This window comes from Micropterus salmoides, unplaced genomic scaffold (genome assembly GCF_014851395.1).
Source record: "Micropterus salmoides isolate LMB-PRFRI ecotype aquatic unplaced genomic scaffold, ASM1485139v1 Ms_hic_scaffold_15, whole genome shotgun sequence".
NCBI classification, from domain to species: Eukaryota; Metazoa; Chordata; class Actinopteri; order Centrarchiformes; family Centrarchidae; genus Micropterus; species Micropterus salmoides.
In genome coordinates this window covers 18859886-18879549 of record NW_024040596.1, presented here as the reverse complement: position 1 = coordinate 18879549, position 19664 = coordinate 18859886, and the positions used below count along the sequence as shown (strand labels likewise).

At 40.3% G+C, this 19664-nt stretch overlaps 2 protein-coding genes across 6 annotated transcripts in view; one reads left to right on the top strand and one right to left on the bottom strand.

Annotated features, from left to right (window-relative positions):
- slc9a2 (solute carrier family 9 member 2) overlaps window positions 1-12148 on the top strand; it is a 14170-nt gene extending 2022 nt beyond the window's left edge. For all 4 annotated transcript variants that reach the window (XM_038720838.1, XM_038720834.1, XM_038720837.1 and 1 more), the window contains 12 exons: window positions 181-395; window positions 484-732; window positions 2958-3208; window positions 3302-3519; window positions 4485-4684; window positions 4987-5076; window positions 5161-5231; window positions 7541-7708; window positions 7827-7932; window positions 9389-9505; window positions 9774-9861; window positions 10761-12148. In XM_038720838.1, coding sequence (XP_038576766.1) covers window positions 264-395; window positions 484-732; window positions 2958-3208; window positions 3302-3519; window positions 4485-4684; window positions 4987-5076; window positions 5161-5231; window positions 7541-7708; window positions 7827-7932; window positions 9389-9505; window positions 9774-9861; window positions 10761-11167 — 2097 coding nt within the window. In that variant the 5' untranslated portion in view covers window positions 181-263 and the 3' untranslated portion in view covers window positions 11168-12148. The remainder of the gene's footprint in view (window positions 1-180; window positions 396-483; window positions 733-2957; window positions 3209-3301; window positions 3520-4484; window positions 4685-4986; window positions 5077-5160; window positions 5232-7540; window positions 7709-7826; window positions 7933-9388; window positions 9506-9773; window positions 9862-10760) is intronic.
- On the bottom strand, window positions 11577-19664 carry mfsd9 (major facilitator superfamily domain containing 9). 2 transcript variants are annotated; one of them, XM_038720839.1, is made up of 6 exons: window positions 19309-19664; window positions 17983-18070; window positions 16950-16993; window positions 15777-15906; window positions 14282-14491; window positions 11577-13365 (listed from the first exon to the last, which is right to left on the bottom strand). In XM_038720839.1, exons 1-6 carry the CDS (start codon window positions 19393-19395, stop codon window positions 12491-12493), a joined length of 1434 nt encoding a protein of 477 aa, XP_038576767.1. In that variant the 5' UTR covers window positions 19396-19664; the 3' UTR covers window positions 11577-12490. The 2 variants fall into 2 exon arrangements, with proteins under 2 accessions (XP_038576767.1, XP_038576768.1); XM_038720840.1 differs by lacking the exon at window positions 19309-19664 and having other exon boundaries at window positions 15777-16476.

The window sequence follows — 19664 nt, the reverse complement described above, 5'->3', positions numbered from 1 at the left end:
CCGTTCTAGTCATCATAACAGTGAGTAACATGATTGAGGTGATTTTAATGATACTGAAATGGGTTATGATCCAAAATCTACATGATTACGTTGTCAGTAATATGTGTGACCCATTCATAGAGGATGTAAGGAAACTCTTTGTAGGCACAGTGCTAACTAAACTCACATCCCCATTGTCAGGTTTCCATGTGTACCACAAGATCACCATCTGGGTGCCAGAGTCCTGTCTTCTGATCAGCATTGGCCTGATCGTGGGTGGCATCATGTACTCTGTCCATGAGGAGCCCCCCGCTGTGCTCACCAGCAAAGTCTTCTTCCTCTACATGCTGCCCCCAATTGTCCTCGAATCAGGCTACTTCATGCCCACCAGCCTGTTCTTTGAGAACTTTGGCACGGTCCGTTACAAGTAAACCACAGTTTGCCCAAAACAGATTAAACTTCCTGCTCTCACATAAAGACAATTTCACATTGTGTTTACTGCAGGTGTTGTGGTTTGCAGTGGTGGGGACACTGTGGAACAGCATCGGCATTGGCATGTCTCTGTACGCCATATGCCAGATTGAGGTGTTTGGCGTGCAGGACATCAACCTCCAGGAGAACCTCCTGTTTGCCACCATCATCTCAGCCGTGGACCCTGTTGCCGTGCTGAGCGTGTTTGAGGACGTGTCTGTGAATGAGCAGCTGTACATTGTGGTGTTTGGGGAATGCCTCTTCAATGACGCTGTCACTGTGGTGAGTGGGCTGTTGCCGAGTCTAACAAAGTGTGCTTGGATTTGTGCAGATTTGGGTGGCTAATTGGAGGATTGGCTGTCCAATTCCTGGCTGCCCTCAGCTCACATGTCAAAGTGTCCATTGGTAGTAGTGTCTTTCTCTAATAACACCTCTAATCCCTAACCTCTAACATGCACTTCCTGTGCTCTTCTTCTTTTATCTCCTTACAATTCTCTTGTATTGATTGCACTATTTCGTTAACTCTTACTTCCAGCTCTACACGTCAGAATGACCCACATAAAGTTTATTACAGAAACTACTGTAACTCCACCTGCCTTTAAGAACTAGTTTGAACCCTTAATTTCAAGACTGCCATTATATAAAATGACAGATCCATTGTTGTATTTCTGAAGCTTTTCTATTATTTCTCTAAAGGCTCAGTTCAGGTTTCGCCAGACACTGTAAGATTTGTTCGCACTCCTTTCTGGGTTAGTGTTCATGTATGAGAACACGTGTGGGAGGGAAGCGTCTGTGCACTGGCAAGATAAACAAATAGAACAGATAAATTGCTCAAAACTGAAAGAGAGCGAATGTTGTTAGAGATACAAAACAGATGTGTGCACAGACCTGGGTCCTCATTTATAAATGTTGCATATAGGTACAAAAGAGGGCTTATGCCACTTTCTAAGCAAATCTTGGGATTTATAAAAAACAAACTTGACAGGTGTGGTCCTCCATGATTACTCTGACACATGCGTTAATCCATAAACTGGAGAAATGAGAAACTGAAACTCAGATGGCAGAAAGATGAAATTCTGGAAGCGGTTTGAAATTAATACCACTGTATAAAATAAATCGAAATTTCACCTCTCACATATTACATACGAAGAATTAATTTGCAAAAACAGATAAAAGCCATTATTAAATTGAATAATCAAACACCTATTTGATATTGGAGTGCACACAGATAACTAATACAAACAAAGATATCTGTTTGTGCAAAACACCTCAAATATGTTGCACAGTTTAACTGGGAATCATATTCAAGTTGATCTGTAGTTATTAAATACCTGCATGCTATGAAATTTATTATAAATAAATTTCACAATAGGACAATTTACCTTTAAATTGTTGTCGTTTTTGACTCACTCGAGAGAATACGAATGCATAGTTTCATTAATTGTTATCACATGAAAAATATAATATTATTAATTAAGTAGATCTTGCAGTGTATTTGCCAAATGTAGAAATATTTCAGACAAGCACTGCAGTCACTAGTTAGGTGAAAGCTGGTGTCAGTTGTAGAGGCCCAGATGAAGTGTTTATCTTCTTAATAAAAAATCCCATGAAAAGACCAAAACCAATTAATTCATCTGACTAACAAGTGTTGTTGTGTTTGTTTTGCAATCCATTTAGCCTTTTTTAAAAATGAATTATCATCTGTCGTATCCTTCAAATGAGCAATGTACCTGTGTGAGTAGTTTTTAAGGGCTTTATGCTGTTAGTTGCTGGGAAACTTTATTCTGCATAGTTGCCATTTGGTAGTAAACATTAAGACCATTCCTTGATCCAAATGAGACACCACAATTTTCCCTGTGATTGTCTCTGAGCACCTTAATGAAATCATAAGATGTGCTCTATGTATGGCATCCTTTACCTTGGCATTTCAGATCATTTCCAACATATAAAAAATCTTGGTTGCACAGAAAACTTATTTTTAATGGATTTGTGCAGTCAGCGAGCAGATTTTAAGCAGCCACATTGTCATGAAAACAACTGTATGACTTAAGTTGCCCTTGTTCATAGTCAGAGCTATAGGCAGAACAGGAAGAAAAGGAACAACGCCGGTTGCTCTGACAAATGCTCCTTCTCTGTGACTCATTCGGCGTGCTTGCTGAAATGAGATTATCAAATTGCAAACAGTGCAGAGTAAATATTTCAATAAATTACGGTTATCTGCAACTGTGTCATTAGAGGCCGCAGCCCGACACCGCCCATGACCTCTCACAGCGATGTGTGGGCTGTTTGTGAACATGCATGGAAAGCTGCACATAAAAGACTGTGGCTGTGTTCAGAACGCACTATTCATACAGGGTGTACTGTCAAACCGAGTATATACTGTATATATATATTTTCTGCCATAACACATACTTATTGATTATGTATGAGGCAGTGCATTAGTGTGCAATTGTGAACACAGACTGTGTCTGCATGAGTGTTTCAGCATGTGTGTGAACTGTTTTCAGGTGTTGTACAACATGTTCAACTTTGTGGCGGAGATGCCGGTTGTGGAGTCAGTGGATGTTCTCCTGGGGGTGACGAGGTTCTTCGTGGTCGGGCTTGGTGGGATGGGCTTTGGCATCCTGTTTGGCTTCGTGGCTGCCTTTACCACAAGATTCACCTCCAAGGTCCGAGAAATCGAGCCACTCTTCATTTTCATGTACAGCTACCTGGCCTATCTGGTGGCCGAGCTCTTCGCCCTCTCCTCCATCATGGCGTGAGTAGATTTTAACATTTTTTTCCAGGTCCAGCGGTTTCAGTACTGCAAGAAAATAGCAAAAACACAGCTGTGTTTTATGTTTTTTTGCAGCATTGTGACCTGTGCCCTCACCATGAAGTACTACGTGGAGGAAAATGTTTCCCAGCGTTCCTGCACAACCATCCGCCATGTGATTAAGATGCTTGGCTCCATGTCCGAGACCCTCATCTTCTTCTTTCTTGGGGTTGTCACCATAACAACAGAACACGAGTGGAACTGGGGCTACATCCTGTTCACATTGCTGTTTGCTTTTCTATGGAGAGGTCTGGGTAAGGAGAGGGCACGAGGTACCTGTGTCATGTCATGTTTTGTCGGACTTGGCATCTGTTGGCTTGTAAGATTAAAGGTGCCCTTTGGAGTTTTTGAGGTCTTTTTTGGTGTAGTGAATCATTGTTTTTACAAGTTTTTATGAGTGGGTCACTGTTTTGTTTGTGTTGTGAATACAAATGCATGCCCAAACACATAACTTGATTTTTTTCACATACTTCCATTGGGTTCACTGATGAGCACTTGGTGCAGTAACGTATCAACAAACGTAGCAATAATATCTGCTAAAACATTAACTGAATTCACTTTTAAAGAGTAATGTAACCCACCTGAAAATCTCATTCCTGACCTCCGGTTTAACTTCTCCCCTTGCCTCACTGATGTCAAAGAGTACTCCAGCACCCTGTGACATCACTTTTGTGTGTGGTTACAGGCTCAACAGAGCACACTTCTGTGGTCAGAGGTGAAACTCTGAACCAGAGAGGGCAGTAAGACACGACCGCAAAGTATGCACTCACCTTCTAGCTCTATTTTGGTCTCCATGTCCTGAGGGACAATAATGGCTAAACGGCTACACTTAACGGCTAAATGCTATACTGTGTTCAGCAGCTAGTTGCTAACTTCTGTCTGCCTTTCAGTGATGAAGCTAGTGTGCAGTAAGTTTATCAGAGCTTTTTTGCTAAAAACAGCTGCCTGCTGTGCTGCGGCTGGAAACAAAGTTGATTAGAGTGAACCAAAACAATACAGTTGTAGGCTATAAAACCAAACAGTGAGCTGAAAGTTGCCACAAAGTTTGGCAGAGCTATGGGGGTGAAAATTCATTACTAACAAGCAACCCCTTTCACATCACACATATTGACTTGATTAATTGTTAGTATAAAACAGCATTTAGCTCAGATTCAAACTGGTTAACGATACACTGTCTGAAAAAATAACATTGTGACATTTTTCTGCCCTCTCCTCCCAGGTGTTTTGGTGATGACTCAGATCATTAACCCTTTTCGCACCATTCCTTTTAACATGAAAGATCAATTTGGTCTGGCCTACGGTGGTCTGCGAGGTGCAATTTCGTTCGCCTTGGTCTTTACTCTTCCCGATCACATCATCCGCAAGCAGCTCTTTGTCACTGCCACCATTGCTATCATCCTCTTCACTGTCTTTCTTCAGGTAAGAGAGTTTCTGTGGGTGGTCATACATGATGTATATTAGTGTTTTGTCAGTGGTAGAATAAAATAGGGAAGACTTATGCATGTAAAGCAGTAGAGTCTCAGTCAGAGAGAAACTATCTTGAAACAGACAGATGGTTTGTGTCACGATTTATGAAGTGAAGTGAAGTGAGCAAACAAATTTCACTGACTCTGAAACAAGTTAAATCTGTGAAGGCTAATCTTTTGACACTCAGTTGGGATTTTAACAGTGTTTTTCTGGGCTCTGCTGAATCTGCGATTACTTATTTCGCTTCTCCACAGGGGATCAGCATTCGACCATTGATTGAGTACATCAATGTCCGCAGAACCAACCGCAATCTTGACAACATCAATGTAGAGATTCACTGCAGGGTATGCCACAGATTGTGAGTGCTATAATTGTGGTAGACTGTATGTTTTTGCACACAGTGTTAACAGGTCTCACTTTGCTCTCAGCTCATGGAGCACACTGTAGCTGGCATAGAGGATCTCTGTGGACAGTGGGGCCACTTCTACTGGAAGGACAAGTAAGAACTTTCTCTCCCTTTCTGTCTTGTCAGCTCATTCTGCTCAACAAAAAGCTTTTATTCATCACATGTTGCTTATGTACAGTCATGAGTAACCTCAATAACACATTACTCAGCTGATTTTAAACTACTCACTGCTGAACTGCTTCATTAAGTTTATGGAGAAAGAATCTGCAGTGAAACTGGAAGCGAGATAGCAGTTTTAATTTGGCTGCTCTCAGTTTCTCTCCTTGTGGTTTTGTTTGACAATACTATTGTTCACTCCGGGACTGTGTGGTATGTTGACTAATGTTGGCTATTCAGACTCTGGTGTTGTGTTCAGCTTCCACCATTAGCAGTGACACTGATGTTTTATTTTCTAAAGCTCTGAATTTTTTTCTTAGTTCCTCATAGTCTCTTTTGAATGTCTTACCCTCACCAAGAACATGCAACCAACATTGTGAGGTTGTGCGATGTTAGTTTAAGACTGGAGAAACTAGCAAGATACAGTTAGTTTTTGAAAGTACCCATCCAAAAAAATCCCACCCCTTCCAAAGGCAATCTTCCAAAACACATTTTCATGCGCAATAAGTGCAGGGACAAAGTGCACACAGTTGGCAGGTATTCAATTTAATTCAAAGTCCTGCACCAGCCACGTATACTGGATTTTTTTTATATTTGTGTGCAGCATTTTGTTGACTGGTTAATGGATGGATGTTAAGAGAATTTCAACAAAGATAACACAAATGCTTCTGAAATAAATTACCCTTGCTTTAAGTATGTGCATTACATTCATGCATTATATTACAACAGTATTCTAGTAGTTTTGTGTTTTGGTGCATTGTCACCTGCAACAGCTGTTTTTTCTAGAATGCAATTTGTCTTTCTACTCCTTCAGCTATTACTTTCGTACAGTGCTGTACTTTACTAACTTTGAAATTATTTTGTCATTGTTTTAGTTATATTAAAATGTTATATAGCATTGCATAATGCATTCTTTTTTGTAAAACCCAGCTTAGGTTGTTAATGAATGTATGTCCACACTCTAGTCTCCAAAATACTGATGGCTGAGAGAAAAGGTATTCATTTTGACAATTCCTCACCATATAAAATTCATATTATTTGCACCCACTGTGACAAAAAAGGATTGTGGGTATAGATTTTGAGGGCATTATAAACAGTAATCTTTCATTTTAAAAGAATTACAATTGCTATAAACCTACAGTATGTCATTAACCTAGTGATATATTATACAGTCTGTGCTTACTTCATAGTCTTCATATAAAAAAAATCTATATATGTCTTTGTTGAAGATATAATTCTACAAAATTATATATTTTGTGGAATTATATCTTCAAAACAGCTTCTGCAACAAAAATTTTAAAAAATATAAATACAAAAAAACATACTGTGTACACATTTAGTACCATATGCTATTGTACTTATTGTGTATGCAGTACAAAATATAAACACACAAAACATATACAGTAATAAAATCTGAATTACAGTATCTATAGTCATATGTTAGAATACTTTGAACATTGTATGCTCACATACAAAGCTTATACATATTGTGCATTTGTATTTATTTTATTTTACTTTCTTTGTCCAAGAACGCAGATTTTAAGTTTGATTTAACTTGAGAAAAAATTCTGTGAGCTTGACTTTAACACACAGAGTAATCAGTAAGGAGCCGTGAAATGTTTGTTTTGGCACACTGCATTTACATTGGAAGCGTAACTGTGGGGTTAACTGACTGAGGTTTAAAGGTGTTTGAGGTTATTCATATCCATACTGGGGGAACAGTGTAACCCTTTTTTATACACAGTCCTTTAAGATCCTATACTTACAAATAACCAAACGTTCATTGCTGAAGACCCGACTAAATGCACAAAGCCTCTGAATCAAGATAGCAGTGAAGATAGCAGCAATACATACCTGACAGGGCATTGCATGGGAAGATAAGTGTCTGCTGATGGATGTGGGTCAGAGATTTCAGCCAGTCACTGGCAAACTGGCAAAATATTTTAATATAAATTGAATTAATCCTATGCAGGGAGTTTAAAATGACAAGAAATAGTGCCTAGTATAGATGAGTAACTTTTAACCTAAAATAACAAGAACACTATATACCCTTCTACCACACAAAATGAATAAAAAGTACTACATACTATAAACAGTTTATGCCTCTGTGTAATACAGCTCCATTGTTGTCCAAAAACTGTTAAAACACATCAGTGAGCCACACTGTTGCACTGCCTGACGTGTTACTTAATAAGAAGACAAACTGTCAAATCTAATCAATGTAATGTCCTTTCTCTCCATGGCAGGTTTATGAAGTTCAACAATCGAATCCTGCGGAAGATCCTGATCCGGGACAACCGGGCCGAGTCCAGTATTGTGGCGCTGTATAAGAAGCTAGAACTACAGAATGCCATGGAGATCCTAGACACAGTGTCTGGAGACATCAGTGCTGCTCCCTCAATTGTCTCGCTCTAGTATGAAACCTTCATCGTGTCTCAGACTGTTACACCAACTCCTTATTGTCTGCTCAGATCAAAGGCGTGGAGAAAATAATTAGTTTTCTCTTAATATCTGTTTCTATCTGTCTTTTAGTGAGGAAAAGAAAAACTCTGCAAAACCTAAGAAGAAGCTTCTGGCTTCTGATCTGAAGCAAATGCATGACATCTTGTCCAAGAACATGTACAAGATCAGGCAACGGGTAAGATATTAAATAATCTGACAGGACAACAGCATTCTACTTTTTTACTTTTCTTTCTTTTTTCATCATGCATTACAGTGATGGAAAGTAAATTTCAACATAACACCATATTTTAATACAGTTCTTAGGTACTAAAATAGTTTATTAGTTTATAATCCGACAGTTGTAGTAACTAGTTACTTTTCAGATTATTATTACATAAAAAACATGATAATCCTATGAAATACAATGCACTGTTCAAGATTAAACCAGTGGTTTCCTTGACTAGTACATGGTCATGTTTCAGATGTCTATGAGTTGTTATGAGTTCCACCAAAGAGAGATTTCCCTTCTAAACTTCCCACATGGTTTCTTTGTTCAACTGTTTAGTCTTAAAGAGGTAAAAGTATCCAATATTTCACAAAAATAGCAACAATTACAGAAAAGTCTAAAAAATTAATACAAATTTGTGCAGGAAAACTGTGATTTCCCCTTTTGTTTTGTTTTTTACATGAAAAGGCAGAGAGCACAGCATCAAATTATTTTACCTAAACGTCCGTGATCTTTGTTTGTTAGACACATTTGTCTGTAATCAGTAAGGGTGAACCTAAGTCACAGATGTAGTAGACTGGAAACATAGATTTTCTGTGACGCCTTACTCACACACAATGACATGATTACTCCAAGCACTAAACACAGTGCTGTTTTGCATAGCCACAGACTGTGGCCAGCAGTACTTTTCCATTAGTGGCATGACATAACCCTCTACACAGAGACGCTTTGATGTGTCGACAAATAGGGAGCATATGCTTCTATTTTTGGGTAGACAAATTGTCTGATTGTCTTAATAGCGTGTCTGTTAAAGTTTCTCACCCCTCATATATTTACAGTTCTGTCTCTCTCACAAACCCTGTGTCTCCTTTTGTCTGTGGTGTTATTTGTTTTGACATGAGCAGGCTGGTCTCTTGTGCCCTTCTTAAACTCGTATCACGTTAACAGTTGTTGCATTTAACAGTGTGCCGTGTCTGACCATGTTGACCTTTTGAAAAATTTGATAAAGAACCATGGCAACCTTTAGAATGTGTGAAAAGCGGTTATGTTTTTTTTTAGGTCTAACTAAAAGCTGACAGAAAGAACCATGTTGATAGTGATGTATACGCCACATGGAAAAGGTCAGTGTGGAAACTCCAAAGAGAAACCCAGACACTTGTGGCTCAAACAGGCATGGCCAGTTTTGGCTGAGTAATCTGAGCTTTAAGGAATGCTGCCTCCTCTCAGATCATCTTAACAGCTTCAGCCTTTGTTGTCTGCACAGTCAGTGAACGTTATTGACCTAATGGTTCTAGTGTTGAGGCCACCTGTAGGCTGTAGGACACGTCCACAAAGGTGGAATCTGTCAGCTAGAAGTGTCCTCTAGTGGTCTGCCGTGTGATGTGGTGTGTTTAATCTTGCACTTTTTTTTGTTTTCTTTAATCAGACGGTGGCATACACAAATAAGCATGCCCTGCCCAACGACAGCCACACCAAAGAGATATTAATAAGGCGCCACACAACCATCCGCCGCAGCCTCCGACCTGGAAGTTTTCAGTCATCGGTAAGCAGGAACACTCTGTAACTATGGCTGGTATTGACCTGAGGTATTGCATGAATGTTGTTACACAAAGTATGTTCTTTAGCCTTGGTAAGTGAGAGCTGATCCCTGTGAGAAGTAGGTTAATTATCTCTTGGCTACACTGAAATGAAAGCATCCCAAATTAAAACATGAGGTTCACTTTCTTAATCCCACCCTTGTTCACCATTCTCGTTTTCTCTCTTCTTCCTCCACGTATCATTCTGTTGTTTTATTCCCATGTTATTCTCAGGTGGTGCCAAAATCTCAGAAATACTTCTCTCTTCCTGCTGGTAAAAGTCTGGACTCAAAATGTCCTCCTGGGAGGCTGAGCTATGCAGGTTAGCTTCTCAAACTAATTTCTAACACCCAGTTTTCCCCTTTTATTTTCCTTTTAAGTAGATCTAAGGTCGGAAAAAATTTAACATAATGGAACTTAGGTGTTAATTTGTGTATCAGTTTATTCCATCTCTTTATTGAAGCTATAGTATGATGTTTACACTGAGTAAAATATTCAAACCCAAGGCAGGCACTGTGGCTCTTGGGATGAGAAGTCGATCAGTCAGTCGATCCACCACTTTGGTCCGGACTGAAATATCTCAATAACTACTGGATGGATTGCCATGAAATTCTGTACAAACATGAATGGTCCTCATAGGATGAAGCCTACTGACTTTGGTGTACCTTTAGTGCCACCATGAGGTTGATGTTTGTGTTGAAGATTGAAATGTCTAAACTATTAGATTGATTGTTATGAAATTTAGGACAGCCATTCATGTCCCCCCTGAAATATATTTTAATAACTTTTGTGGTCACCTGACTTCCCATCTAGTGTCACGTCATGGCAGCATTTCTATTTGTTCAATATTTTGGTTTATGAACAAATAAAAGCTAAAATATTGACATTCCCATCAAAGCCGCGCCTAACTACAGCCTCACAGATGTCAGCACCAAATATTCCTGCTGTCCTGTGTTTAATTTTACACACAGTTCCCAAAATATTCAGTCTGACACGTTTAGTGTCTTTGGGAACTTTTGGATCTCCACCAGAATTTCAAATACAATTATGTAGGTTTGAACAATGTTTGGCAGCATGACACAAGTTTAAAACTCATTAATTACCTTATTCATCAAGGATCTTTCTGTTATTTACATGTTGTATAAATATATAATCGGGTGGGATGGATGTTTCAATTAAATAATTTCTTTACAATTTTACCAATTTTTTCACCCATCCCAGATTATAAGGACATGGGACCCTCCAGACGCTCTTGGTTTGGCCAGCCCACACGGTCCTCCTCCAGAGCCATGATACCTCTACGCAGGTTGGACTCCCTTCAAGAGGCGCCCTCTGTTGACATGCTGGATGAAAATACAGGGGAGGAGAGAGGCAGCACAAGCCGTGGCATGTCCAGAATAAACTCTACTTCCAGTGATTTCCGCATACCTGCTCCTCGCCGCCACTTCTATGTTGACAATGACAGCGGTTCAGCTGATAACTTTATAAATGGGCATCATGAAGAAGCAGCAGTGGAGGAGCAGCAGCAGCAGCCTGTGTCTCCATCTCCAACCTGGTCTGCTGAACCCAGAGACAACGCAACACGAAACCCTCTGCTCAGGCGGCCTCAGTGGAACCCGAAGATGTAAAAGTGTCCCTGAGATTTCAAGAGCAGCTGGACTGCTACAGACTGAGTTTCAGGTTCCCAAGCAGCTCTAGGGTCTCTACATATTATATATTCATATAACAAAAAGGTCAAGTAAATGAACACTGGAGGTCCACTGATTTTTTTTTATAGGATTCACATCAATGTGCCTTTAAATACTTTATCTTCCTGTAGGATTTCAAAAAGTGTTTAAAGAAAATGTGAATTAAACTGTTTTATTTGAGTAATTATTTCTTAGTACTTACAACTAAATATTACCTTATTTGTATTTTATTGCTTATTGTGCATAACAGTTGTACGGTATGATTGATAATACAAGTTTTGTATATAGACCATATTAGTTTAACATGAGGAATAATTGCTGTGTCTCTACAACTCAAAACACCATTGACTCACAAACAAAACGTTTATTTCTTGTGACTTTTTGGCATGTACTTACATTTATACAACTTTCCTTCCAGCTGGTATGTGGGTTTTTAAATAAGAGTGGTGCTCAGTATACATCTGAAATTCAACTTAAAAAACCCAAACAATTTCATTAAATCTCTATTTAAACATATCCTAAGATAAATTAACAATCTGTAAAATTTAAGAGTCAGAAATTAGAGAAACATTCACTCATAAACCACCATAGGAACCATTTCTCATGTGGTGCATTTGGAGAAACTACTGGCATTGAGGTAAAATGTGTTAAACTAATTATGGCCAACTTGACTACTCCAAAAGTACAACAGTGTAATATACCTTCAGGCAGCCTGATTTCACCACAGCAACTGTAAGTTCAAACCATTTTGAATGTTTAAATGGTTGAAGCATCATTGCCTGGTGTGTGAAAGGAGGATCACCTGTATTTTGGTGAAGACGTAGAAGTTATTTTGACTTGTAGTGTATCATCAGCAGGCCCACAGTAAGTCCAGGAACTTATTGCAGTAAGAGAATTAAATAAAGTGTGCATTGTTTCCAATCTCCGTCCCAAGTAGTATGTGCCAAGTCAATGTGTTTCTGTCTGATCAAACTTACAACAGTACAAAAGGATGCAGATTAATCTCCTCAGCCCAATACTACATTTGAGGTTTGAAGCCACTCTCCCTGACAGGAGGGCTGCAGTGTTGGTGATAAGGAGCCATTTTGACCTTGTGATGCAGTCACATCTACCTGTACAGGTATGTTTGGCAGAGGCATTGTGCAGGAAACATCATTCCCACTATGAGTCTGCAGTTCATCTTCACAGCTGGCCTCCAACACATAAGAGCACTTCTCTGTGTGGAAGATTTGCATTGATTTTCATAATTATAAATTCATTCAGCTACTCAGAGTTTACGAGTTTGGTTGTTTTTTTCATCCCTCTCCCATCCCACACGGGAATCCTCATGAGCAGTAAACCTACAGCTGCAAGAGCGAGGACCACTCCCACACTTGGGGGACCACAAGGGCTGAACTCCTGAGCCAGACCAGAGAGGAGAGGGGCCAGGATTCGACCAATGGCTGTGACAGACTGCCCGGCTCCGATCAGAGTCCCACTGGCTTGGACACCTCCTCTCTGCAGCTCCAGGTCTGTGATACATGTCCGTCCAATAGTGGTAGAAATGGCGAAGAAGGTGGAGGTAAGTAGCACCTGCCACACACTGGGCGCAGCGGCGTACAGGAATATGAGTGAGCAGGTGAGAACTGTGGAGTGAAGCAGCAGAGCAGGCATGTTGTTCCCATACAGCTGGGTGACTGGTCCCACCAGAAACCCAGCCAGGGCCCCTAAGGTGCTGCTATAGCTGATCAGATAACCTGTCACCTTTGGTTTAAGTGAGAAACGCTCCTCCAACGCCAGGGAGAAGTTACTGTAGTAAAGCATGATAGCTATGGCCATCAGAAGACGCACCAGAAAGAGGTCCCACATGTCAGAGGAGGCCACCATATGGATCTTTGACACCACTGAGGAAAGCTGTCTCCAAGCTGGCTGGAGCAGAGACAACTCCCACCACCTGAGACCACCACTGTACTTACTTGAAGCTCTGGAACCTGAGCCAGTCTCTGCCGCCAACAGTGGGTGGTGACTATTTGCATGACAGCCATTGTGAGCCGACTTACTGCAGTTGCTGTCATGACAACCTTTACTTGGGTTGTTGCTGGAGTTAGTTTCATTACGGCGAATTAGCGTCTCGCTCCAAGGTAGCATCCATACTAGCCCTGGAATGATAAACACATAGTGTTTCAAATACAGGCTCTATATAAGGTTCAGTGTGTAAGTTTTAGTGGCATCTAGTGGCGAGGATTGTGAATTGCAACGAGTGGCTCACGGTGCAGTCACGTGATTCTCGGATGGTCCTATTTCCCCAAGTTGTGGAGTTGTTCTTCTGACTTCAGTGTGTGTTCATGTGCTCTTAAGTTGGAATGTGGTATCAACATGGACGCTACTACAAACATGTGTTGGATTAGCATTATCAGAGCATATAAACAACCCACAGACATCTAGTTCACTCCACATGGACAGGAAACTAACTGTTATAACCATATTACAAATGACATATTTGCAAAATATGTATATGCAATATGTGATTTTGTACGAATCAAAATTTTTCTTTATGCCCCATGTACACTTTATTTTTCTTTTTGCAATAAAGATATAAGGAAAAAATAATGATTCTGATTATTCCGACAACACATTAATGCACCGCTCACCCCTCCCTTTCCAAGAGCGTAGGAGAAGCTATGGTGGCCGACATGTTGGCTCTTGTGCGAAATAATATGTGTGGTCCTCCATTTGTCCAAATTTCTCTTCCTTTCTTACTTCTAATAAACCAGGTGACTACTACTAACGTTACTTGTTCTTCTTCGTACGTATTTCTGAAAAGCTGTTTGTCCGTTAGGGCTACTATAGAAACATGGCGGAACAACATGGTGACGTCCATGTAAGAGGACCCGCAGTGTATATACACAGAAATGGTTCATTCTAAGGTAATAAAAACATAATGGTTTAATTATGTAAGGTCTTTATGCACCACTGACAAGTTATGTATATTATATTGCATTTCTGTTAGTAGATCCTCCTAAATATTACACACTGGATCTTTAAATCAGTTACTTCTCTCTATTTTCTACCCACCTGCATTAACAAGAAAGATGGCCGCACAGGTAAAGGAGGAGGTATAAAAGCCGCCTTCATGCTCTGTGAGGTAGCCTCCCACCACAGGACCCAGGATGAAGCCAACACTGGAGGCTGCATTGAAATGTCCCATCACCAGAGGGCGCTCTGAGTCAGACACTAGGTCAGACAGCAGGGCTCTGCAGATGGACAGGGAGTGCTTGAACAGCCCTGAGACAGAAAACAGTCAACGCACAGTGAGACTACGCCGGGAATCCACTGACTCCGGCTACGGCACGTTTACGGCTGCGCCACGGTTTTGATGCGTCCATAGCCTGGTGTCAAAGTCCACTGGAAGCGTCTCAGAAGCGTTTCAGCTGCGGAGCGTGCAGCCTGCCCCACGTTATTGACTCGTTGACGTTATTAATTTGTCCTTTTCGTGCTTCTACTACCTTCTTCACAGCTATTTGGTAACCAGTGTTTGCATTTTGTGCTTATACTATGATTAAGTAGGCTATGTAGTTAAATTATTTTCTGTGTGTCTGTTTTAACCAGGTGTATTGTTGTTTTACGATCGGGAGCATAGACAGTTTATTAGGGCCTACTGGTTTGAATGGAGAGCAGTGAAGCCAGTTTTGGACCAATAAAATACTACTACAGGGCTACATCCTGTTGGCATCAGCGTCTACTGCGCATGACCGCGCAGAATAACCGTGGTTTAATGACGTAGAGCAACGGCAGAAACACCGTAATTCTGGTTCTGGTTCTGTGTCTGACTTCCTGCCTGGTTCGATCTGCTCTGTGCTGCTTGACACGGCTAGCAGAAAAAATAGACCTGCTACCTTTTCTCTGCGGTGCGGAGAGACGCTTCTGGGACGCACTGCGGCCGCATGTGGTGGACACACGAGCAATGACTGTAATGGCCGCGATTAGCTCTGGCAACCGCGGCGCAGCCGTAAAGCGCCGGAGTCAGTGGATTTTAGGGTTAAGAAGCTGACTGTTCTTGCCTTTAAGATAAAGGTGGTGGCTTTGACATAGTTAAATTACATTTCACCCAAGAGCAAAAAGGACCTGCCTGTAATGTTAGCAGTTTTTAATTATACAACTTGAATGAGAAGTTAACCCCAAAGGGAAAATTAAGCAGGTAGCTATTTACCACCAGTATAACTTTATTTAACCAGGAGAAGTGACTTTTAGTAAAAGTCCTTTTTGAGTTCATAAGATCATCAAACAAATAATTAATAGACAACTGTCCAGTTTCAGCTTTCCCCAAATTACTGAATTTGAACATTTGTCTATTTTTTACAGCTCAAAATACATCGAACAAAGCATGGCCAATGAAGAAATTATGTGAGATAATGGGGTAATGATTTAAGACAAGTAGGCAACAGGTGTTGCTTATAACATTAACAATGGCTTTGTTCTATTCAAGTTTCTCAGTAAGTCATGACAATGTGACTGTGAGTGATTTTCCTACTGTGTCTTCTGTGAAAAGGGCCTACAGTTTGGGACCTACCCACAGGTATCCGTGCAAGGACAAACAAAGCGATGCTGGTGGACATCCCAAGCAGGCCGTAGCCTAGAGCACTCAGCAGCAGACAAGTCAGCAGAGAGTACCGCCGTCCCACCACATCACTCCAGCTGCCCTGCCGATCACACACAGGAAATGAAACACAACCACAAACCAAAGTTTCCATTCTCTGAAAAGAGATTATGGATTTTTGTACAGTCCTGTGAAACATCTGGACAGGTGGAGTTGAGGCCTAAATTTTGTTTGTGAACTGTTCACTGATCTGGGATTATTGACAAATCCCAACAAATGGAGATGAAGAGAGAAAAGTATCTTGTGGATGGAGAAACTTAAATGAAGCAGAAACCCTGTGTTTCCTCTCAAACAAGCAGCGCAGACCATTACACAAGACTTTATTAGATTCTCACCCTGCCTCTCTCCTTCTCCTCTGTCTCACACACACACACACACACACACACACACACACACACACACACACACCATCTGATGAAATAATGTAATTAGGACCAATTGAGTTTGCTGTGTTCTGGATGTAGCCTGGTGGGATTATCACAGAGACCCAGCTGTTCTCGTTTCCCTACGTTTATCAGGATTCAGCCGGTCTGCACACAGGATCCAACAGTTGACTCCTTATCTCCCTCCTAATTTGTCGCATGACCCATGAGAATTAAACCAATTTCAGGAGCTGTGGGCGGCAAGAGAGAGACGTGGAAAGCTGAGAATCTTGTGCTCATGTTCATTTTACAGGACTGAAGATAGAGGACTTCTTAACAGTTTGGACACAGTTTTAATCACCAAGGGTTTGATCTTTTCATCATACCATCTATAGGTTGGTTCACTGATAAAACATCACCTCAGTGTCCAGTCAGGGGGTGTCAAAGGGTACAAAATGTATTTCTGTGTAAAAAGAGTCATTTATGTGTCTGCAGCTAACTAGGAGTAGCTTGTGTGTGTGAATGTGCAGAGACTGGGTGTATTGTGCGACCACAATCAAACCTAAAACAGGCCAGTGTTTATTGTTTTCATGAAATGCCGGAGATGACATGGAATGCGACCATTTCGGCCACTAACTATGAGCATGTCTTGTCAAGCAGGAGAGTCTGAATAGAGTTTAGAGAGAAAGAAGGTTTTTCAGAGAGAAACAAAGTCAATACTTACAACTATTGTGCTTGAGAAGAGCTGTAAGATCCCATATGTAGCTCCTGCAACAGTTTCAAATTTGTTTTAATCCATATTTGTAACACAAAGCACTAAGCAGTCACAGTGGGTGTTCAGATTCACTGAGTCGAATGTGATCATGCTAAGATGATACAGATTATTTCATTCAGATGTTGACATACCAATAAGACATCATCCAAGTGATGTGCAACAAAAAATATTACAGCACAGAAAAATTTTAAAAGTATTGCTTATTAGATGCAGACAGATACAGTAAATCAAACCTAACTAAAACTTGGTGCACATTTATTATATATTTAAGGCTGCTATAGATTTTTTTTTCTCATCATTTTAATCTCTCCATCATTTTCCAACTAATTTATTAATCATTTACTTTGTAAAATGACAAAATACACTTTCCTAGAGCCCAAATTAACATACTCAAATTGCTTGTTTGGTCCAACCAACAGTCCAACACTATGGTGGCCCTAAGAGTTCAACACACTGCAGCTTAAAAAAAGCACATGCTAATGGTAAAACACCACCAGCTGCAGAGGAAAGTTCTGTTTTGTTCTGTCCAACTTGCAGAGTTTCTGTGTTTGGTTGTATTTCCTGTATTTGATTTACTAATTGATTCATGAACGTATTGTTACAGAACGAATATTCACTGTTGGAAACATTATGACAATGTATGATGCTTTGTTATTACATATTATCATTCTGGGACAACAGATGCAAATTAGCTGCTAGCTAAATCTGGTGCAATTAATTTAACTGTGCGCCATCCCTGCCAAAAATAAACAGTAAATTAAATTATCTTCAAAAAACAAAAGACTTAATAAAACTTTCTTTTTTTTGCCTCTCTGCCTGTTACGTTCGGCAGATAATTATTCATTAGTCATTTAGTTATAAGACTTTTCAGAGCTTGTCAGCTTGCTGCCTCATTATGCATGCACTCTAAAGGCAGACATTAGAGTACATCCGCTACGAAGGTAACTTAAAGAGTTGACTCTGTGCAATGGACACAACTTACCTACAATACCAGCCACAGTGGGACTTGCTCCGAGAGCTTTCACATGATGGCTCAGCAGCGGGATGATCATGCTCACCCCAAACAAGTCCTAAACAGAAAAGTGAAGGACAAAGAAGGAGGAGCAGGAATGAGGCAAGAGGAAGTATCATGAATGAAACCTCTCAACTGAAGAAAACCTATAAATCAAACAGGTCAAGCCAGTGTTCGGTATTAAACACATAGTTGCAGCAGCCGCAGAATGACGTCCCTCGTCATCCTGTTTATCTGTACTGCTGAGATCAGGGCAGCTCATGCCAAACTCTTGATTGAAGTCACACAGCAGTTCATACAGTGTTCTTACAGTACTCATTACACTAACTGCTTAACTTTCAGAAGCATTACTGTCCCCAGGGGCTTCCAGAGTTGCCTGGATTATTTTAGTCACCTTTAATTAGATGATTATTTAAGTTATGAAGGCAGACATGAAAAGTTAGTCCTCTGAAGTAGGAGGTCAGCTCTTAAAACAACATGGGTATTTGGATTCTTAGCATCTTTACAATATCATAGACTTGTTTGTATATTAACTATGCTATAACTTCTAGCACAGGGTCTTTAAATTCAATTAAACACCAGCCCACTTTGCAACACATTTTACTGACAGTGACTTATAAATGCGACCCTCAATACACTCAAGATGTGTCAAAACAACCTGCAGTTCTGTAACGTATCCCTTATTTAGTAGCCACACACCTTATTTAGGGAGAAATATATTTAAAAATACCTACCCATGTATTTGTATGTATAGATAACAATCTGCTTTTATTTTGAGTTGCCAGAAAGTATTTTACTTGCAGATACATATGAGCTATCTTTAAGAAGAAAACTATTCTCTCTTTGCTGCTCACTACACTTTGCTGTGTTTATAGTGGTTTTATGCTTGGTTTTTAAAAATATACATATATTAAATTATTCTGTATAATACATAAAATCCCTAATTTATATGATCAGAAATGTTTTATAAAATGTTACAAACCATGCTTGAAGGTTTAATATATCTATGCAGGCACAGTAAGTATGACAGGTTAGTGTTTTAAGGGTCAGTGCACAAGTAAGATTTAGGTTAAAGGTAATATAGGGTACTTTGCTGCTTAAGACATAAATCAATTCTGAGAAAAGATTTAATAGAACTTAAGACCTGCTTTTAATCACCTGCAAACACCATAAAGATACCTTTGTAAATATTTGTTTAGTTTGAACATGTAGCAAAGATTTGCATTTCTTTACACCATCCCTTTGACAGTTCATTCTGATGAAACCTGTACAGTCAAGTCTCAGTTAGCTACTCACCATGAAGCCCACCACATAGATACATTGTATAATCGTCGTCTGTCCTCTTGGTCTCTGAAATAAAGTGCTACATTTCTGGTTGTTCATCCTCCCGCTGTGACAGGACGGCTGCAGCCAAGGCGGAAGCGCTCATCCGCTCGACTATAAATTATTCAAACAAAATGTATATGTCCCGGCGGAGGTCTCACGGGCAGGGTGGCGGCAAACTGCTCGGTTTCAAACGTCTACACAAACATGGTATGTGTAAAAGGTGGCGGATATATAAAACAAGCGTAGACTATGCGTCCTGCGATGACGTTGACTGTTTGAGTTGTGGCTGGTTTCTCAGGTCTTGAAATGCCGTGTTGTCTAGTACG

Excerpts from the sequence above, each read along its gene's own strand:
- mfsd9 (XM_038720839.1), bottom strand. The coding sequence starts at position 19,395 with ATGAACAACCAGAAATGTAGCACTTTATTTCAGAGACCAAGAGGACAG. Across the intron at positions 18,071-19,308 it reads TCTATGTGGTGGGCTTCATG|GACTTGTTTGGGGTGAGCAT; the intron begins GTGAGTAGCTAA and ends TTTTCTGTTTAG. Across the intron at positions 15,907-16,949 it reads TCTTCTCAAGCACAATAGTT|GGCAGCTGGAGTGATGTGGT; the intron begins GTAAGTATTGAC and ends TGTGATCGGCAG.